Raw genomic sequence first — 23,623 nt, 5'->3', positions numbered from 1 at the left:
CACATCCCGATTGTTGTGGGGGCAATCTTTTGTTCTCACTGTTAACATAAGTAACATAAGTACATAGAGTAGTGAATGATAAATGATAATCCAAATGAAAATGTAGCCTTGGAAAATACTTAATACTTGAAAAACTTGCGTATCTACAGCATGAACACTATGCATACAATTCATATGGAAATTATTAAACCAATAACATCAGGAAGACCTGCACAACAATTCAATTAATAATCTGTGTTGATAATGTAAAAAATGACAGAATATCAGATGTCAGATTTGAATTCACCTCTCTTCCTCTGATTTCGTCTTTTCCCTATATAAACAAATAGACTTGGTTCAGTACATTACAGAGATTTAAAGCTTAAGCATATTCTATCGAAGATAAAGAAAAGAAATAAAGCTGAAGAGCTTAAGACCTTGTCCAGTAGGAGGTTGATCAGCCACAGTCCCAGCCCCCTGGTTCACGGATATTGTGGCTACTGAATCTGAAATGAGTGAAGAGATAGCATTGTCTATCAATTGCCACTTTCCGACCAAGCAGTAACAGGAACTTAGTTATAGGAACTGTCCACTTCTAAAAAGTTCTATGAACTACTCTCCCCCAAACTTGGTTTTGCTGTTTGCGTTCGCACTGGCCAAGTGGCCACTGGCCATAGGAAATGGTAGGAGGGGTAAGGGAGTGACGAAGCACGGCAACTTTTATTTGATAGAGCGACGGACCTTTATTTTGACAGCGTTGAGAACGCCAGAGCATCTCTGTGTTCATTAGTTAGTGATCCGTCTAACAGTTCTGTTTAACATGTTATTAGATAGAATTGTTATTGAAAGTACACAGTATATGAAAAAAAAGTTATTAGCCTATGCCGTGTGATTGATGTCCAGTGTTGCTAGCTGAGCAGAAATACATAATCATGTTTGACTTGGTCCCCTCAAAGTTGCATTCGATTTTCTCTTCAGCATAACGGTTTAGAGGCCCATCTATCACTTTTTTCCATGTTTGTATCTAGTTTCTGGAGTAAATATATAGGCTATAATCTGTGTGTTTACATAGCTGCTTTAAAAATGGCAGGTGCTGGTGTTTTGCGTGCGTTGGGTCATCAGCATACACTAACGTCATGGGTAGTTCCTATAGTGCTGGTTAAGACCCTACTCTGAAGAAGGAGCTAAATTAGTTCCTTCCAATGGAGTTCCTAGTTGACGTGTTTGCACCGCAGGAACATACGGGTATTTTAGCCAATAGTTCTAGGAACTGTGAAAAGGTTCCTCTTGTCGGAAAGCGGCTATAATCTACAATAAGGTCATACTAGAGATCTGAAAAAAAAAACAGCTTAAAGCGATACTACAGAGTACATCCAACCATAGCCCTGTTGTTTGAGCTTCCCAAGTGCTGTTGGTAGGAAGAAGAACAAGAGAATTTGGTACAGCACAGACTACATAGCAAACCATCTGTTTACGCTAATACACTTTCAGTTTAATTTATCATGGTACCATTCAGCGTAAAGTTCCTGTTCTATATTTGGTCTATGTTGTACCAAATTCTCTCGTTCCCACTGACAGCATACAGTGAGCTCAAATAACAGGGCTATGGTTGGAAGTACTCCGGACACTGTAATACCTTGTCCTGTAGGAGAAGGGCTAAGCAATAATTCTGGACCATCCTCAGTCCCAGCCCCCTGGTCCAAATTCATGCCGCCTGTCAAATCTGAGGATGAGAATGAGTGGAAAGAAGATGTTGTCTTTCCAAAGTGTATACACAGATTACATAATATTCAATACAATTAGGGTCTGTATTCACAAAGAATCTTAGGGATGAAAGTATCTCAACATTTTAGCAGAACATTAAGCGCTAAGCACTAGTGAGCACTAGTGAGGAAATCTAACACCATCTATCTCTCTGATCCCTTTGCACGGCTGACCTAAACAGGCTTGTTTGACTTGGCTGGCTGGCTGAGTGGGTGGGACATTTTTCGTTGGGCAAAAGTGATGTTGCTGAATTTGCATAGGCTTTTGCCCAACAAGTCTCACTCACTTAGCCAGCCAGCCAGCCAGCCAGCCAAGTCGAACAAGCCCTGCCCGATCTTCTGTGATCTTAAATGCAGCTAGTATATTGACAAACCACAATGACAGAGCAGTGGACAGGAAACCTAGGACTCTACAAGAACAAGAGCAGTTGACAAAACCAGGAAGTACACAAGGGGCATGACCAAGCAGAATGCTTTGCTTTAAGCCAGACAGACAGCTAGTCAGCCATCCATCTGAAACAAGCCTAAAATAAACACAAGCGAGAAAACTACAAGACAAGAACAAAAGACCAAAAGAGTATGCACATGCATGTGTCATGTTCATACTGCATAAACGTGTAAGTAGCAATGTTGCAAGGTTAGTAGAAGCCAAGTTCAGTCCACGTGTCAAATAGCTCACAAAATGCGATGTCAACCGAGCGCCTGGTGCTTACATACTGGTGTTTGTTGTGCACAGGGGAAAGTCAACTGTTCTTCATATGAAGCACTGTGAAACATATTACAGTACTGCAGGCTATGAGCTAAGTGATCCTGAGAGTCTTTGGTCTGTTTGCAACGTTTTTCAATGACAGTAGAGTACAGTTAAGATGCTAAAAATGTTGAATAAATAGCTTCCATAAAGATGTTAATGCATTATCTTGTCTCAGTCAAAATCAGAAAGTCCCCCCAAGTACCCCAAAATAACTGGACTATGGTGACATAGAACAACAAAAGTTACTTACCAAAATGATGGCATCATCCCACAAATGTGAGGTCACCTGATTTTTTTTTGTGTTGGCAACCCATGCCTTTTTTTTTTGCTCAAATTTTTCAATCTTTTTGTTTAGGCGCACATTTTTAGGCTGTGGGGCCTTGCACATAGGGCAGTTCTTGAAGCCATTAAAAAAAATTTTTTTGCACGCTGGGCAGGTCTTCTTGAGCCCTCCACCTTTTGACATGTTTTGATGCTGTAAACCAGACAAAAGGCATAATGTCTGTTACCATTGTAGAAACCTACAAATTCCTTTATTGCTAAGACATTTTAACTACACAACAATGGTGCCAATCTTTTAACAGTTATTTTGCAGTTATGCAAAGTATATTTGTGACCAATTCACAGAATCCAGTATAATCGTTGTGATTTGCTGTGTCTACATTAAAAACATGTTAGTAGTAAGGCTACTCCCCTAATGCTACAAAAAGATATGTACTGCAGATATTTGCTGACAAACCAAAGGGCTTATAACACTGCTGCATTTTGAACCTTTTGAAGATTGACATTGGGTTTGTACAGTGTAGAAAATATTTTTTATCCATAGATACTTACTGTATGGAAATGTAAAAAAGCAGGGGGGGATCCATAAATTAAAAAGGTACAAGACATTGTTTGTCTTGCAATTAATCTGATACTCACAATATTAGAATTGATATGATATGATACAATTATGATAGGCTAGTATATAATTACAGCTATGCCAACACTGCATGAGCTTTAGTTGCAATATCAACAAGCCTGTCTATTAATATGCTTTAGTTGAACTTGTCAGTAAGTGTTATGCTTATATCTAATCACCTTATCTGGTATATACCAGTGCCCCAAACATGTCTTTGTCCTGGTTCAGTTATAATACAGTTTTAAGACACTGGATTTACTCCAAACATCTGAATATCAGACTAACTTATGGTTATGTTTGATGGACACTTTTTTAGTAAGTAACAATAAAAAACTAAAATCAAAAACTACAAGATATTAAATACTACACTACTCCAATGTACATTAAATGTCTAGAACATCATACCTCAACGGTAACTATAACAAACAAACAATATGTAATATCAATAGTAATTTTCATAGACATGGTTATAAAGTTATCAAAATTTCTCACCCTGGCCTCGCTGGGATCTCTTGAGTGGTTTTCCGACATGGTGCACAGACACAATACAAAAATACAGACAATAATAGACACACAATACAGATATGAAGATGTATGTGTGTGTGTGTTAGTGTGTGAGAGGGGGGGGGGGGGGGATAACTAGAGAAAAACAGAGTGAGAGAGACAGAGAGAGAGAGAGAGATTGAAAGAGTGGCTCTTAAAAGTGCCTTTGTTTTCTATGTATAAATATATATAGAGATATGGAGATATGTAGAACAGCAAATAATCTGTAGAACAGACAAGAAAGCATCATTAGAGAAAAAATATAATGTCTACATTAATGCGAGACACTGCAGGTGAATAGGGTAAAATTTTAAAATAATAGATATCACCATGAAACTTCCTCAGTTGATTACTTACACAAGTATATAAAAACAATGTATTACAAGTTTTAGAAATTTGTATGTTTAATTATGCAAAGTAGGCATTATCTCATTAAATATGCGCAATTTTGCATATAATTTCAGTAACATAAATCTGAACATATGATAAAACCAAAATTTATTTTTTTCATTTTGTTTACACACAAGATTAAAAAAAAAATTCAGATGGGTTTCAGAATAGGGCCTATATGCTTTCATTACTTAGGAAATTCAAAAATATACTGAAAAACAAAATAAAATAAAAAATCGCAATATTTTTTTGATTAAAATGTCACATATATCCGTCATGATTTACAAATCCCTTTGAAAATATCTTCAGAATACTGCTAGGTGTTAACCAGAAAGTTTGGTGTAACTACATAGGTGCTACATAGGCTGAGAGAATGACAAAAAACTCATTTTGAGAAAACGTCTTTTAAAATTTTGTAATGTAAAAATTCATACTTTTTTTTTTTAGAGGAAAACAACTATTTACAGACACAATATCTTGTCAAATATTTAGCAATCAACAATACCAACCATCTTAAACGCTTCAAAACTTATAACTCAACATTTATAGATAGTAAATACGCAGGTCTGAGATACATACCGATTTGTAGAGGGGATCCAAGCAATGACTGTAAAAACCGCCAAATTCTCAGATGCGCGCAAGGAAGTGTGTCGCCGTCATGACAACAGATTGTCCGATTTAACATTAATTTATTATTAGTCTTTATCGTTTTTTGTTTTCGATGTCTGTATATGACTATCTGTCAATTCAGTAAAAATAAAAAAAATTCTAAATTAGTCCAAATATTATTTACACTAAAATGATGGATGGGGAGTTTGATTGATCAAGCCTGCCTCTAGTGATCCGGTTATCCGTGTGTCCACCACGGAATAATCCGTGGTGCCATCACAGAATTTGTCAATAGGCAAAAGGCTATACAAACTGATCAGGGGAGATAAGATGTTCACAGTTTAATGAGGTTACATTGCATCGCAAACACAGAGAACTTGAATTGCCTACTGAAAGTGTAGCAATATAGCAATATCGTCCAGTGAATGTGAAACAATCTGTGGCGACCGTTGAATATTCCGTGGTCCCGTCACAGAATTTGTCAATAAGCAAAAGGCTATACAAACTGATCAGGGGAGATAAGATGTTCACAGTTTAATGAGGCTATTGCATCGCAAACACAGAGAACTTGAATTGCCTACTGAAAGTGTAGCAATATAGCAATATCGTCCAGTGAATGTGAAACAATCTGTGGCGACCGTTGAATATTCCGTGGTCTCGTCACGGAAATCAGGGTGACCAGAAGTTATCCTAGCGATCAAACGACGACAGAACAATGCAATATCAAGCTAAAAGCACTTTAAAGCTAAATATTTAAAGTAGTTAAAGTAAAATATTTAAAGCGATAACTTTCCAAATTATAAAACGACGTCAATTGGGGGAGCGCAGGTGTTGTAACAGCCCGTGTGTGGACCACGGATGCTGCTGTCATTGACTTACATAGGCATCACTTCCGTGGGCAAATCACGGAATTTTCAGCGATTCCGTGAAACTGCCACAGATTTTGAGTTAAGGGGCCGTGTTCATTTCACGGAATTCTGTGAGACCAGGTTGACACAGCGCAGCTGATTGGTTACTGTTGCGTCAGCGGCCAATGAGCTGCAGCTCCACATTCAAACACTGGTAGTGTTGCTGTTAGCAGTCTGCAGCGCTCACAGAAAGCATCTGAAATCAACATCTGAGATGAGGCAGCACTCCTTTACTCATATCTCTGTGCATATTGTGTGCTTTGCTTAATAATTCCTAAATGAGCAATCATAACAGTTTAATCTAAGCGTTAACAGTCTTGTGGAGTGATTCTCTAAGCATATAAACCACAGCGTTCATGCAAGCGGTCAGTTGTATGTCATTTCTGTGAGAATAGCTGTATGGATATGAGAAAAGGTTCAGATATATAAGCATTCACGCTTTCAACGGGGTTCCCATGTTTAGCTGCTACTCTGACGCATTCATTTATTTCCAATGGCAATGTTTCAGATTATCAGATTATGTTAATGATGCTTCAAATGATTTCATTATGATGCTTGCTCAGATGGTTGCTGAGGCTTTATCTCCATCAGATTGCATCGCACCTGTTGTTAATGAGAACACATAGTGTGTGTTTCTAGAGCTAAGCCATGTTTTCTCACTCAGCAGCATGTGTGTGTATGGTTCTATTGTCTATTTCTTTCATTAACCTGTGCAACTGTACAGGGTGATAAGTTGCTTTACAAATGTATTTCAGCTGATTTTATTAGCCCTTTTTCTCATTCTGGAGGTGTGAAGATCTTGGAGGTTGGGCAAGGGGGAACCAATAATCCTCTCCACAGTCTGGACTGTCTGTTGTAGTCTCCTGAAGTCAGCTGAACCAAAGGGTTCTGGTAGCTGAACCAAACCAGAGTTACAGAAGTGCTAGATCAGACTCAATGACACTAGAGTAAAACTGTGTCAGCAGCTCCTGTGGGAGGTTGAACTTCCTCTGCTGGGGCTTTTTCACTATGTAGTTAATGTGAGTGTCCCACTTCAGGTCCTGATAGATGGTGGTGCCACAGTGCTTCTCCGTGATGATGAGTGGGGAAGTGCCAGGGGTTCCTCCTGAAGTTCACAATCATCTCCTCTGTTTTGAGTGTGTTCAGCTCCAGGTTGTTGTGAGTACACCGGACAGCCAGTCCGTAAGCAGACTCAACACTGTTTTGGACAAGGCTGATGACTGACGGATCTTTTGCAGTGCAGTTGTTCATGTACAGTGGGAAGAGAAGTGCGGAAAGAACACAAACCTCAGGAGCACCAGTGCTGAATGTGGCTTTTCCCAGTCTCACTAGCTGTTGCCTGTCTGTCAGGAAGCTGATGATCCACTGACAGATTAAGGTTGGGTTTGGCTGTGAGAAGATCAGGCGTGATGGTATTGAAGGAAGAACTGAAGTCCACAAAAAAGATCCTAACATAAGTCACAGGTCTGTGGAGATGTTTCAACAGATTTCCCAACCTGAAAAAAGTCATTTCAGGGAGGTATCCCGAAGACTCACCCCCCACCCGAGAAAGAAAAAAAAAAAAACATGAAAGGAGGCAAGGTATCCCGAAGAGAAGGATATGACATTTCACCTCAGAACATGATTTTACTTATAATATAGTATATAATATAATATATCATTAATATATCATTTCTACAGGCCTATGCAATTATTTGTAAAAAGAAAATTTTTTATTATGTAGATCACTTTTACTACTTTTACTATTTACATAAGCTGCTTATACTATTTATGTAAACTGCTTTTATTTATTTTACTTTTATTAACAGGTCTAATGAGTTTGTTGTTTTCATGTAGGCTTGGCAACAAGCCGGCCTGAAAAATATCCACATCAAATGAAACTTGTTTAACTCAACCTCAACATATCAGTTACAAACTGTACAGCGCGCAAGATTGTCATTACATTTAACGCTTATAAAACGGGTACACTTTTGTGTAGTCTGGCTTAAAATGTGTCTTATACTTTCGTTTTAAGGGGCACTATTTGACGGAACAGCCATTAAGTGGTGTCCGAAACCATAGTGGACGTTATTAAGTGCACACATTCAATCCCAAAATGCACTGTAATAACGAGATTACAATCGATGTATGCTCAACGGCTAGGGCATACCCATAATGCACTGTGAGAGTCACGCCGTGTATTGAATGAATTCCCGCGTTTCGCTAGAAGATGGCATCGACTCACACACTTTTTAAGTCCAATGATATTGTCTGTTTACACACCCTGATAAACACTGACTAAACGTGTTTAGAAGCTTTATTTCCACTTTTCTTTTATTTTCGTTGAAAATAAATGCCTTTCCGATCTGATATGTGATGGGAAAAAGGAGTAGAGCGAGTTCGGTAAAAGGTAGATTCGAACCGCAGGTAGATTTGTGTCAGATCTTCATGCCATGCGTCTTACCCCTACACTATTGTTGCTGTGAAAGATTTTGAGTTTTCTGTAGTTTTGTCTGCCTCAACCAGATGTTTAGTACACAAGCCGATATATTTGTACTTAATGTAAATTGCATCTACTCCAGTAAAATGTTTCTGTGAAAGGACCCACACACATTTTTTTGCTTCTGATGCCCATGCTATATAGTATAAATAGTAGCCTACTATATAGTATAAAATATATACTATACTATATACAGGTGTTGGTCAAATAGTTAGAATATCATCAAAAAGTTGATTTATTTCACTAATTCCATTCAAAAAGTGAAACTTGTATATTATATTCATTCATTACACACAGACTGATATATTTCAAATGTTTATTTCTTTTAATTTTGATGATTATAACTGTCAACTAAGAAAAATCCCAAATTCAGTATCTCAGAAAATTAGAATATTGTGAAAAGGTTCAATATTGAAGACACCTGGTACCACCAAGGAGGGCAAGACACAAAAGATCATTGCAGAATAGGCTGGCTGTTCACTGAGCTCTGTGTCCAAGCACATTAATAGAGAGGCGAAGGGAAGGAAAATATGTGGTAGAAAAAAGTAAAGTAAAGTAAAGTAAATTTCAGTACAAGCAATAGGGATAACCGCACCCTGGAGAGAATTATGAAACAAAACCCATTAAAAAATGTGGGGGAGATTCACAAAGAGTGGACTGCAGCTGGAGTCAGTGCTTCAAGAACCACTACACACAGACGTATGCAAGACATGGGTTTCAGCTGTCGCATTCCTTGTGTCAAGCCACTCTTGAACAACAGAGAGCGTCAAAAGCGTCTCACCTGGGCTAAAGACAAAAAGGACTGGAGCTGCTGCTGAGTGGTCCAAAGTTCTGTTCTCTGATGAAAGTAAATTTTGCATTTCCTTTGGAATCAGGGTCCCAGAGTCTGAGTCTGGAGGAAGAGAGGAGAGGCACACAATCCACGTTGCTTGAGGTCCAGTGTAAAGTTTCCACAGTCAGTGATGGTTTGGGGTGCCATGTCATCTGCTGGTGTTGATCCACTGTGTTTTCTGAGGTCCAAGGTCAACGCAGCCGTATACCAGGAAGTTTTAGAGCACTTCATGCTTCCTGCTGCTGACCAACTTTATGGCGATGCAGATTTCATTTTCCAACAGGACTTGGCACCTGCACACAGTGCCAAAGCAACCAGTACCTGGTTTAACATTGCCTTTAAATCTCCTCTGTAAAAGCTTTACGAGGCATAAATAGTCCTCACTTTAGATGAGCTCACAGAAATAGTTAACTGACAACTACTAAATGTGTTATAACTACCTGAATTAATCATGAATTACAGTATGAATACATGTTAATAAAGCATTCATTAACACACTGAGTAACTATTATTATATGTCTAAATAACAAGATGTATAAATGTATATTTAAATAGTTTATTAATCCTTTGCTTACACTTTCTAAATGATCTGATGAACCACTGACAACTCCTAAATAACTGGTTTGTAAATAATGTAATACTTAATATAGAAATGATAAATTGATAATTTATAAAGTGTGAAAATACAATTATTAAACACATTATAGATGTGCTTATAAATCAAGAATAAAGCATTTATAGCGCTATTTATAAACTACCTATTAATGCTTTATAAATGATGAATTAACTATTTACTAATGCTTCATAGCGTGTAGTTATTATAAAGTGTTACCAATACAGCATATTAGAATGATTTCTGCAGGGTCATGTGACACTGAAGACTGGAGTAATGATGATAAATTCAGCTTTGATCACAGGAATAAAAAACATTTGACTATATATTCACAACAGCTTGTCACATATGTGTTTGTAGACACTTTTTGTTATTTCCTGTCCTGTGCCATGTGTTGTAGTCCTTTGTAGTTTTTCATGTTGTATTAGTTCTCCCAGGTGTTTCGCATTTAGTCACTCCCTCTTGATATCTCGTTCACCTTGTTTCCCTGTGTATTTATACCCACTGCTTCAGTTAATGTTTGTCGGTCGTTGCTCCCGCATGTGTTCTTGTTGTTGTGCTCCTGCCTGTTTGCATTCTTGGATTTTCTGTGTTTAAGTCTTTAATAAATGTTCAAGCTGCATTTGGATTCTCATCCCAGCCCCAACGTTACACAGCTATTAGAAATTGCTTTCATATTTCTTAATAGTGTGTTTTTACTGTATTTTTAATCAAATAAATTCAGCCTTCTCTTTTCAAAAACATTAGTCTTAATTATTAAAAGTCTTAATTATTTCAAACTGTTATTGCTAGTGTGTAAAATAATGTATGTGAACTATGACTATGATAACTATATGTATTTTAGTATATGACACATTCCTTCACGGGACATACTTGAATATGAAAGTTGATAGTTTTACCATGTTTTAGTGAACAATGTTTTAGTGAGTTTTATGAAACATTTTCAAATGACTGAACTTACTTTTTCACTTCTTAATTTGTATGGTGTAATAACTGAAGACTTTTGCACATGTACAGGTAGTCTCAACCCATGGGATTCTTCTGTTGTCACATATCTTCCATTCACAAAATCGCTGCATATCATTGGTTCCTGCCTGCCATGCTGTTGTCTCTCATGTCTTTTGTAGCTGGATGTGTTGGTGAAATGAATCCCACATTTCTTTCAGAATAGGTTCCCCTTCTGAACTGGATCATGGGTGGTGTCCTGGCAGGGTTCTCCATCATCTAAGAAATGATCATGATACATGGCATTTCAAATCAACTGACTGAACCGACAGTACAAACTTCTTATGAATTCTCACAAAGTTTATTCTTTCTATCAGATGTTCAGAAAGATTATTCTTCAGGCTGTATTAAAGGGGTGGTAAAACACATTCTTTTGAAAGCTTGATTGTGTTTGTGGGGTGCACTGTAACATGTGTTCATGCTTCGTTTTTAAAAAAACTGCATTATTTTTCATATATTTGACCTTTATTCTACACTGCTCTGTCCCTCCTTGTAAAACGGTCTGATGCTTTCCGGGTTGTATGAAGCCAGTCCCTCAAAAATACGCGATGGGCTCAGATTGGTTAGCTGGCCCTGTGTGTTCTGATTCGCTAACCGCAGTGCACGTTTATCGGAAACGCCACGCCCCTTACCTGGAGGCTGTGCTTTGGTCAGTATTAGAAACGATGGCGTCAATAAAACCACACCAATCTGAGCCCGAATCAGACCCAGAACATTTTAGTGAAGATGATCGAGCAGAACCTGTTCATTCCTCAAGAGTAAAGACTGCGGATCTATAGTGATCGCTACTGAATGGCACTGTTACTTTTGTATTTTTAGAACGATTATAGCCAAATATCTGTCGCAAGAACTTTTAACCCAAAACGAACACTAAACACTGGCTTTACTAGTAAGTTAGCCAAATCACACACAGAACCATGTTTAGCAAGCCTGTAGATAAATAATACATAAAAGCTCTAATCAAAGAATCATTTACACTAATGCCAAGTTCGCTGTTGAGATTTTAACGTTAGTGTTTGTAACGTTAGGTGTTCGTCGGATAACGTTAAGTATGAATGAGCATTTAACAGACTGGTTTGCAGAACAGTGTTGTCATCTGTTTACTTCCTTGCTACAACATACAATGTATTACAGGAAAACACATCGATGAAAAATAAATCAGACTTACAGGTTGTGGCCCGTAAACAGCTTCTGTTTGTAAATCCAGCTTTCAGGACAAGCCGTTGTGCATATCCTGTATTGAACTTGCGAAGTTTGTGGAAGTTTTCCTCCATGAAATGTGCAGCGGAAGTCCCGCGCGCGCCTGTTCCCCTCCGTCTCAAACACACATGTGCATATAACATGCTGTATGTTAAACGCTCTGCAACGCACCCCCGTCCCACAAGGAAGGCTGAACAAAGCAAGTGCCCCAGACCTGCAATCCGGATGAAAATAACAGCGTTTCGTCGGCATTGCAGCGACACCACTCCAGCCTAACTATACCACAACAGCGCCGCGATACAAAATGGCCTCACCCCCCATAGTTAATATTCTCGGTTTATGTAAATATTGAGGCTGGTGATGTCACCAGCCCTGGAGGAATGTGTGTAGTCGCTGTAGTCCTTAGAAATTGATTTCTTTAAAAGCAAATATCTCCCTTTGCTTTAAACTTTGAACGTTGTAACTTTGCAGATGGTGTTTATGCTCAAGCAGCAACATTACACGCTAGCTAAAGTTAGAATAGTGAAATCGTGGTTTACCACCCCTTTAATTAAAGTACTCAACGATATTATATAAAAGCTTGTAGCAAAATCTGAACATTAAAGTGACTAAGATTTTGTGAGCAGCAACAGGGACAATCAAACGTGGATACAATGGTTTTAATAAATGATGCTACAAATACATATGACTAAACAAAGAATACATATACACAGAATAAAGAAAAGTAAAGAAAGAGAGAAAGAAAGATCAAGGAATAGCAATTTCACAAATAGTTAACTTCAAGAGCCAGCGATGAATAAGAATCACCTTAAAAAGGAGGCACAGCTCAAACGCATCTAAAGTTCGATAAAGTGGGAACTTACATGGGGTTTTATGCTGAGTAAAGCAATATGTGTGTGTTGTAGCGCTTCTCAGAGCGTTCGTGAGCTGAAGATTTCTCTTGGTTCTTCCAAAAGGTCAGGGTTGTCGATCTGCAAGTTTGAAGTTGGCTGCAAGCAAAGTTTTGCCAGAAAGGGAGGAAAGAAAGTTTGTCTCGTCGGAAGTTGGGAATTGACTGAGCCACCGGGCCAGGGGATGAGCCGAGATGAGATGAGGGAAGGAAGAGAGGGAGGAGAGACGTGTCCTTTATCTCTTAACACAAACTTGTCCACACCTCTCCTTGGGTAACTTGACCAATCCCAAGTGTGCATTTTGTGCGGGAGAGACTTTCTTTGTCTCTGGTTACGACCTACTTTGCATGCTTTATGATGTCTCAGAATTGGTACAGTTTTACTCCAAATGAAAGTGAAAATAGTATAATACATTTTATAGCAACACAACACATGTCTCTAGTTCCGGCTCACAGAGAGCTTTCTTTACACACCATGCACCACTTTACACACCTCATGGGTCACTCATGCACTCACTCACACAATCACGCACACGCGTCCTCTTCTCTGCTCATTATCTCTTACAGCTGTCTCCCCTTCTCGCTCCTTTTCCCCACCTGTTCCCTTTTCCCCTTGATTGTCTCAGCTTCTTATTCCCTCTCCTTCCCTGTCTTGTTGTCGGATTATTCATTTGCTACCTATGAGAGACGTTTGTCACTTCACCCTGTCTTGTCTTGTCTTGTCTTGTCTTGTCTTGTCTTGTCTTGTCTTGTCTTGTCTTGTCTTGTCTTGTCCTGTCTGTCTGTCCTGTCTGTCTGCTAGATGATTACCATTCGTCCTAGAGAGTGACTGTTTCTAGACTGCGTGTTATCAAGCTGTGCCTGTGTGCAGAGTACCTGATCGGCGCCTGCTCGTGGCTGTTCACCCTCTCTACTACCGAGGTCTTCCCTGACCGGCTGTAGACGTCACTGGGACCTTGGCCTCCGTCCTCATGGAACCCTGAGTTACCGTTATCCAGCCTTGTGGCAGACTCGGTTCTGGCTCTGAGTAATGCCAGACATTTATGTTCTGTTGATCATTGAGGACGTTTTCCTTTTTGTTAATTAAAGACTGTGAATTGCAGCCCTCCCTGGTCTTCCATCATCCTTTCTTCTAACAGACTCGCACCGCCCAGCGCACTCGATGGTGTGCAAGTTAAACCCTATGGTCTATATTCATAAATCTGGTCTTATTTTAAACTAGACACTTGAAATTGTGTTACCCAAGAGTCATAATAATTCAAAGTAGTATAGGAACAGAGTAAAACAAGGTCAAATATACATGTAAGGGACTCACGTTTTTTTTAATTGAAATTCACTTAGGGAAAATTGATGATACTTTAATGTAAAAGTCCTGAAAATAATCTAAATATAAAACTGAATGTCTGATTATGTTTTGATTCAAATTTGAGGATGATTCTCCAGTCAAACTCTAGTGTCTTATCAGCCAAACATAAATACAAAAATATTTTCACAATCATTATGTATAATTAATCACTAAAAGTTTCAACAACATTATTCTGAAAGTAAAATCTTCTATGTCTAGTGTGTGTGAGTTTGTTCTGAGCACAAGCTGTTGTAAATCCTGCCCACTTCTTTGCATTGTCAGCACATGCTTCAGTCTGAGAGTGTTTATAGTGCTGTGAGTTTAACACTTCATGACTGAGAGCAGAACAGAACACAATCTTCATCATCACACAAGACACAAGAACAACAATGAACACCATCAACATCTTCATCTGGACCATTTCACTCTTTATTCAAGGTGAGACAAACATGTTGACTCTGGTTTTGGTGTTCTTGTAAAAGTATATGATGATAGTAGTTTTAAACACTGATTGATTTTCTTTTCTCTTCTTCAGGATCCAGAGGAGTCACTCTGACTCAACCTGAAGTTAAAACTGTCCAACAGGGTCAAACAGCTTCAATAGAGTGTCATATAGATGTAGGAATATACGGCAACTACTTAGCCTGGTATCAGTAGAAACCTGGAGAAGCTCCTAAACTCTGATTTATGGCATAAACACCCTCCAGTCAGGAACTCCATCTAGATTCAGTGGCAGTGGATCTGGCAGTGATTTCACTCTGAGCATCAGTGGAGTCCAGACTGAAGATACAGGAGATTATTACTGTCAGAGTGCACACTGGATCAACAGTCAGTATGTGTTCACACAGTGATAAAGAGTCGGACAAAAACCTGTGTCAGTCAGACGTCACAGTGACTGCACTGATACAGCTGAGAGATACTGCAGCTGCTGATGGACCATCACACACAACACAATGGTGTATCAAACCTTTCACACACTTTATTTATTTATTATGATGTAAGTAAAAATGTAACACAATCTTATATCTCTTACTATCAACTATATCAAAACTAGCAAAACACACTCGCGTCTCGTCTGGCGTCTCATTGGTCCGGGTGTGTGATCGGCCCAAACAGTATATTGTATGAAAATACATATAAGTGTACAAAATAGACAATATTAAATTAAATACTTAAATGATGGCATGAAATGAACAGATTAGATGGACCTGTAACAAGATAATAATAAATGTATTAACATTAACCCCTAGAGGTCGACAATCACGCCGGCGCGACCTACTCGCTTTATTTCTCATCAGTGTGAAAGAGACTCAAAATACTCCGTCATCCTTTGAGAAAGTTCTGCAGTGGCGGCTGGACACCAGCGTTGTTTTCAAGGACAGTTTTCCTCATTTGACCCCAAAGCCACTTCACTTTAACCTCAGCCAAAACCATTTGACAGAGAACAAATTATAGATTCATGAGACCAAAGATCCTCAGTTAGATGTATCTCATGTTTAACCACTAGATTTGAGCTTTAAACAACAACATTCTCAACTGAAATACTCTTAAAACTACATTTTGTGATAAGAACAGTAGTATTTTTAAATTATGTGGGTTTTCTCATCCAATATTGACGCTTGCTGGTTGGTGCGAGATGCATTCTGGGATATCTGTCTGTCTGAAGTCCACACAAGTCTCCTCTCGATGCGTCCTCAATAAAAGGGCCGGATCAAGAACACATCTGGGGATTTGAACTGTACTTGGCCAGATGTGAACTTTGAATAGGAACAGGACTTGGGCAGCGACTGATGACGATTCACAAGAACACCAGAACACGAGTCCAGACAAGAACACATATTGAGAAACGGCCACTGACTCCACCCATGTGTGTGTCGACTTCATCAGAAGTTCAGATCCAACACACTTTAAACACTGAAATATCAACCTCAGCCAAAATGATGGTTTGGATCAAAACTCAACATTGTGTCAAAGTCACCATGATATCAGGAACAACACAATCACACACAACACTGATCACAGCACACACACTAATAACACTATATCATTACAATCAACATCAATCTGTGTTTATGAAGAGAATGAGTCAGTGTTTTAATATGATCATCATGTTTTAGGTGTAATATATGATCCCTGTCAATCAAACTGAACAGACTGCATTCAGTCACTTCTGCTGTCTGGACGAGATGCTTTCCATTTGACCCACAGAAAGATTTACATTCTTACACAATTACTGTCACAACGGCTCATTCTTGATTTGTGTTTTTAATGATTATTATATTTTTCTATATTAAAGTTCAGCACCTTCTTCCGCATGTAAATGTGTAGCAGAAGTGAAAGTGGTCTGTTCCAGTCCAGATCCTGTAACCAATCAAAGAGTGAGACTGAAAATCCCATTTGCATTGTCAGGGTGGAGTGATTGTGATCCTCTCAGAATAGAGCAGCTCTGTCTCCAGAGACCATGTTCAAACCCCAAGAGCTTTATTTGACTGATTTACTGCTACTGATCAACCTTCTGAAAAGCACCTGCATCTTCATCTGTTAGTTGAATGATGTTGTCAGACACAAAGTGAACTTGTTGAGAAGCTTTATTGAATGTTGCAGCAAACACAGCAGATTGAAAGATCACACAGTGCTTTGACACATGCGAGCTCTCTTTCAGTATTGAGTTGTAAATCACTACAGCTGCAGCACTAGACTCATGTGAATCCTGCCTGACACAGGACACTCAGATACGGCTCATCTTCAGGAGAGAAACATCAGCACTCAGAGCTCTTGTGGAACGAGACCTCATGAGGAGCTCCATCATGTGTTACTCTGCAGACGTACACCTCTCCCGCTTCCCAGCGTGCTTTGCTGAGGGTCAGGACGCTACTGCGGCTGTAGCGGCCGTCCTGCTGGCTCTCTGCGCTGGTCAGAACCCCCTCGGTGACCTCTGACCCGTCCAGTGTCCAGCTCACCAGCGTCCCCTGTGGAGAGTAAGAGCTGAGCAGGCAGAGCAGTGCGGCTGAGCCTCCAGAGATCTGCAGAGAAGAGGGCGGCAGCAGAGACACTGAGGGCTTCACTGTGGGACCAGCTGCAGGAGACAAACACAACACATTCACAAACACAAAGAAAACACACTGCACTTTCATTCACAGCATTTACACAGCAGGACAAATCACAATCACAATCTGATCCTTCATGTCCTTCAACATCACTACAGCTGATATATATACAATATACAAACTACACAATCACTATATACATTTACATCAAACCTCATCAATCAAACTCAACATTGTAATACACCGACTGATTTCATCACAGCAGTTTTTAACTCAGGACATAAAGTTCTTACATTTTACTGAGATATTCAACTCAAAATTAAAAGTCACACATAAATTGTGTTTGTATTATAAAGCACTGAATTATAATCACAACATGAGCAAAAGAGATTCAGTATCATTGACTGAACTACAGAAAGTACAACATTTACATTCTGATGTCAAATCTCTTTTCTCCATGTATGATATCTACAATAAAAGATGAACTATATATGAACTCAGTGTAGAAATAAATGAAGGAAAACAAACCTGTAATAAACTCAACAAACTCATAGTGAGACGCTTTATGGAAATATGTTTAGATTTTGTTGTTGAAAGGAATAATGCCGTTCTTCTGAATGTATAAACATGACAATATCATTGATTTAGATTAAATAATTATTAAACAATATCAGTAACAATTAAAGCCTTTATACACAATGCATTATAAAAGTATTTTAATGCATTAATTATGAATTGTTATACACATTATAATGGATGTATGATCTCATGAATAATTGTACGTACAGTTATAACACATTATAATATTATCAATTCATTGTTACACCTTTAGAAATTATAATACATTAAAACTCATGACAAAGAAACAATTTTAGATGCAACAAGGAATTTGCAAATATTATAATGCATTTTAACTTTGGTTACAATTATTAATGAAAAGATATAAGGCATTATAATCTACATTATGAATATCTTTATAATGCAACACATTTCTGAAATCTAAATTTTAATTAGGGAATTGAAAAAAAAAAACTTACATTTGATCACCAGTTTGGTTCCTCCACCGAATGTCCACCACAGTGATACAATCTAATGAAACGCTCGTACAAAAACCTCTATTCCACTCGAGTGAACACACACTCCAGCAGAGAGAGAGAAACAACACTTCAACACACTGATATTAGAAGCTCCTCAGCTCTTCTCAACACTCACTCATTCAGATTGACTCAATGATTTCTGATATAACACTGTTTAAAGAAATATATTTGATGAGCTGTGACCTCTGAGGTGACCTTTGACCTCTTTGATCATGGATGATGTTGTGGAGTTTCTCATAATGATGCTTCTGTTCTTCATATGCAGCTCAATCTTCAGGATTCACAGAAAAACCTGCAGCTTCAGACTTCAATCTTCAGTGAAAATCTGCTCAAATCATGAGTTTATTGAATATTATAGCCAAAGTCAATAGAAAGTGTCAAGAATGAAAATATAAAAGGTATTTTGCATGTTCTCCACAGTCAAGCATGTTCTCATATTCAAGGTCTGTTCTAAAAGTCTCTGGACTGGTTCTGAATCTCCACACAAGATCATGAAACGTGAACAAGCTCTAATATGTCTCCATCTTTAACAGCCTGTTTCTTCTCCATCTGATGATTTCAGACACACATGAGGCTTCATGATAGATGGAGTGACACCATCAACTCTGATTAGAGATTCACAATCAGTCCTGATACTTTCTGAACAGACTCATGATTCATGATCTGACTTTAGTGATGGCGCTTCATCTAGTGGAAGTGTAGCAGTGATGATGGTCACATGACTGAATATGGACACAGAGATGGACGTTCATCTGCACATCCTCAGTGTCTCAGGAGTCACAATACAAATAAAACTACTGAACTAACTCAAATAACATGAGTCAGAATGTAATGATCATTGTGTAACTCTAGTGTGTGTGAGTTTGTTCTGAGCACAAGCTGTTGTAAATCCTGCCCACTTCTTTGCATTGTCAGCACATGCTTCAGTCTGAGAGTGTTTATAGTGCTGTGAGTTTAACACTTCATGACTGAGAGCAGAACAGAACACAATCTTCATCATCACACAAGACACAAGAACAACAATGAACACCATCAACATCTTCATCTGGACTCTCACTCTGTTTGCTCAAGGTTTGTACTAAAATATTCATAAGGATTAATAATTCCTTTAACATGTAAAATATATATAATTTCATTTCTGTTTTCTTTCAGAGTGTAGAGGACAGTACACATTAACTCAGAGTCCATCAATAACAGCTCAAGCAGGAGAAGACGTCAGAATAAACTGTAAAACCAGCAGTAGAGTGTATAGTGATAGCAATGGTCATTACTTAGCCTGGTACTCACAGAAACCTGGAGAAGCTCCTAAACTCCTCATATATTTTGCAAACCGCCTCCAGTCAGGAACTCGATCTAGATTCAGTGGCAGTGGATCTGGCAGTGATTTCACTCTGAGCATCAGTGGAGTCCAGACTGAAGATACAGGAGATTATTACTGTCAGAGTTTACACATACCCAGTCAGCTCGTGTTCACACAGTGATAAAGAGTCGTACAAAAACCTGTGTCAGTCAGACGTCACAGTGACTGCACTGATACAGCTGAGAGATACTGCAGCTGCTGATGGACCATCACACACACACAACACAATGGCAGAGTTTAGCAAAGTTTATAAAGACTTTAAAGATAAGTGTGATGATTAAGATTTTTTATGCTAAAATACATTAATCCAGTTTATTGTTCATTAACTATTATTAGTATGCTATTCAAATGCAGGGCCGGCTCAGGCGAGATTTTAGATAGCGGCCCCAACCCAGACAAAAATGACTGAAAAATGCTAATCTTTCATATGAATTGCAATTTACTAAAATATAACATGGATAGTGTTAAAGGAACACGCCAACTTTTGGGGACTTTGGCTTATTAACTGTATTCCCCAGAGTTACACCAACATTTTCCTATTTACATGTTGTGATGTGTATAGTCACAGTGTGCACAAATAACAAAGTTACATGAGACACAGCCATGCTATAAACGTGTCACAGGTCGGGGCGGGCCAAACCAGACTGCACCCACCCCTGAAAAACCCGGGAACCACCTCGAGGAACGTGTCAAGGACCAGACAGACAAGGGAATAAAATACAGTTTATTTATTATATTAAAAGGTCAATGAATTGGATAAGTCCTAATTAAAATCTTCTTCTTGCCACCAGGACAGTTCAAGAGTCTACAGACCTCCCGGGACGGGAGGGGAGGGACGCTCGTGGCGGACCGGAGGGTCGGAGGGGAATCAGGGGGGAATCCCCGCGCCGTCCAGGTAGGTCACAGGGTGAGTATTCCTCTACGGGACTCAAGAGGGGAGGCCGTGGTCATACGAACCCCATTCGGACTGGAACCAGGTAAGTATGCCGATGCGAGGGCGAAGCGAGTCACTGGGGTTACTCCGGAGGGAGGTACTCAGAGGTGGGGGCAAGCGAGCCACTCTCTTCTTCTGAGCAGGGTAAAGGCTTCCAAATAGGGCGTGTGGGGACCACCAGGTGGGGGGACACTTTGAGCGGGGCGCCCACGTCAGCTGAACACTGGGACAGACACAGCACAGTTTCGACGGTTCAACAGTATGTGGAGCTTTTCAACTGATAACTTGTGCTGTCCTGTTGCCTCTGGCTTGGCGTGCTCAGTTGGGGACACTAAATTTTTCAACTAAACATCGAAATACATCTAAATAATAAACTAAATTAACCATTTAAACTAAATTACTGATCAAATTATTGATCTAAAGCCCACACTGTCACTGTATGATATGTAACCCAGTGCAGGTTATTAAGCACTTTAACACCTATTTACTAGGTATGGGGGTATTGATAAGGTTTTATGATCCAGATAGTATAATAACTGTGTCTGTGCGCTCTGTTGACACACTTATGTACTGCCCCTTTAAGAGTTACGGTGACCTATAAAGTTTGTTTGTGATGCACTTGCTCAAAATGTGCTTTTACCCAGCATGTTTGTTCCTTCTTTGGGTATTGGTTATTTTTTACTTATTCCCGCCTCTGTGAATATAAGGTTTGATTTTGATTGGATGGGGGGAGAAAGGGGGAAGGGGGAACGATCGAAAAGGAGAGAGTGATTAGAGCGTCTTGGGAGTTGTTAAGCCGAAAATAGTAGAGATACCCACTAAATAAGTGCGTTAACGATATATTTTCAGTGACTGAAGGTTGTGGAGACTATCACTTTTGTTTGTGTTTATTACTCTGTACAGGAGTGTAAACGTGATTCTTCTCCTGAGCCGGCTGCTCAGCCCTGCACGAAGCTTCATTTGTTAATGTGACTGAGAGCGAGAAAATGGACTGATAACTGGATATTGAGTACAAACAGTGAGTTGAGTCTAGTTTTTGTGGTCCAGACTGTTTTTTCTGAGAAAACTCTGTGTCCGGCCGCACTTTTAATCGATTCTGCCGACCGCCGAGGGGAGAGCGCCGCCATTCTGCCGACCGCCGAGGGGAGAGCGCCGCCATTCTGCCGACCGCCGAGGGGAGAGCGCCGCCATTCTGCCGACCGCCGAGGGGAGAGCGCCGCCATTCTGCCGACCGCCGAGGGGAGAGCGCCGCCATTCTGCCGACCGCCGAGGGGAGAGCGCCGCCATTCTGCCGACCGCCGCGGATTGCGGATGCCCTAAAAGGCCAGGGCTCAGGTGATCGTTTGTATTATTTTGGCTCATTTGAGTGAAGAGGCCATTTGTTGTTTTCTAGGCCCCAACGCTCCCCAGCAACGTTACAGGCCTGCAACGGGGTGGGTTGTGTGTGTGTGTGTGTGTGTGGGCCCACATTTTGTATACTTTTGTGACTGTCCTCTATTGGTTCTCTCTACTTACTGGTAGTAAGTGAAGTTTGGCGTTTCTTACTGTTGTTTGGTGTTATTGAAGCGTACTAAGTGTGTTATGGGGTTTTGAATTCTTTTCCTCATCTCTTTAAAACAGTGTCTGCTGTTATTTCATTTGGTATTTAAGTACTATTTGATGTGAAAGCCCATCATTTGGGTTATATGTAATTTCCCTGAGATTGAAAAGTCTTTATTGAATCATTTAATTAATTTATTTAATATTTTCCATTTTTTGTATAAATAAACCCCATTGTTAACTTCTTTAAACTTACCTTTTGCCTTACTTGAGGTTATTCTGGGTTGGTTTAATTTCCACTCTGTTTAAGAATATTATTTTAGGAGCATACATATATTTAATCTGGTTTACAGTAGTCATATAGGGTAATAGGAGCAATATTAATATATAGTCGGGAGACATCTGTCAGAACCCGGTGCTCCGCCTTTTTTTTTAATGTCAAGGGTAGGGGGCGCTACACAATTTGGGGGCTCGTCCGGGATACTACTTCCTGTTACCCTGATGAAGACAAAAAGATGCACTGAGAACCACAGCTGAGTTATATTTTAAGCTTAAATAAGTTAATTGAGAATTAACTGCCTGAAGTTTCAGCATGGCCTTTGGAAGTAGCCCTCTTCTGCTCACTGAACTCTCTAAGTGGTGTAAGGAGATAGAGATTGAAGAGACTCATGCCATACTGCTGATCGGAGTACCGGCAACTACTGAAGTGGCATGTATTGAAGATACTGTTCAGACTGTAAAAGTCGTGGGAAGAGTGCGGGTTAGAGACTCAAAATTGGGGTCAAGTCCTGGTACCCTCTTAGTGCTATGTGAGTGTAGTGAGGTCATTGACCCTGCCCGTATTCCAGCTGAACTGCTGCGGCCTGATGGAGAAGAGTCATGGAAGGTTGTAGTGGCACCTGTTGATGTTTCAGCCTCTGAGTTTTCCAAGAAACTGTCAAAGTTTTTAACGGATGAAGGAAAATCTATGACTGACATACAGGCCTTGTTCTCTCCACACAGTTCCAGTTCGCCTGAGTCCATTATACGTGCTGTGGGCGAACTTCTGGAGAAGACAACAAAACCGTCTGGTGAAACGAATGCTTATCGACGACTACGCACATTTTCTGGCACGGTTCCAATTCCGACTGGTGAGGAAAGTCTAGAAAACTGGATAGAACAGGCCCGATTAATGACAGAGGAATGTGAGTGTTCGGAAAAGGAAAAACGGCGAAGAATAATGGAAAGTGTGAAAGGGCCAGCCCTTGACATTATCAAAGCTGTTCGATTTTCAAGTCCTGAGGCAAGTGCTTCTCAATACCTTGAAGCATTAGAAAACACATTTGGAACCTTTGAGTCAGGGGAGGATCTATACTTTGCCTTTCGTCTCTTACGTCAATTCCCCAGGGAAGCTTTATCTGACTTTCTGCGTAGGATGGAGAAATCCTTAACTAAAGTGG

The 23,623-nt window shown here is 39.6% G+C and overlaps 1 protein-coding gene across 1 annotated transcript; it reads right to left on the bottom strand.

Moving 5' to 3' along the window:
- Positions 1–15,167: 15,167 nt before the first annotated feature.
- On the bottom strand, positions 15,168–21,900 carry LOC307121300 (uncharacterized protein; the record flags this gene model as incomplete). The annotated part of the gene is made up of 3 exons (XM_079808822.1): positions 15,168–17,283; positions 18,292–18,343; positions 21,547–21,900. 3 exons carry the CDS (start codon positions 21,898–21,900, stop codon positions 16,967–16,969), a joined length of 723 nt encoding a protein of 240 aa, XP_079664948.1. The 3' UTR covers positions 15,168–16,966.
- Between the last annotated feature and the right edge of the window lie 1,723 nt (positions 21,901–23,623).

Source organism: Gobio gobio (assembly GCF_949357685.1).
Source record: "Gobio gobio genome assembly, chromosome: 25".
NCBI lineage: Eukaryota > Metazoa > Chordata > Actinopteri > Cypriniformes > Gobionidae > Gobio > Gobio gobio.
The sequence above is the reverse complement of the archived record's forward strand: the minus strand, read 5'-3'. Positions and strand labels throughout refer to the sequence as shown.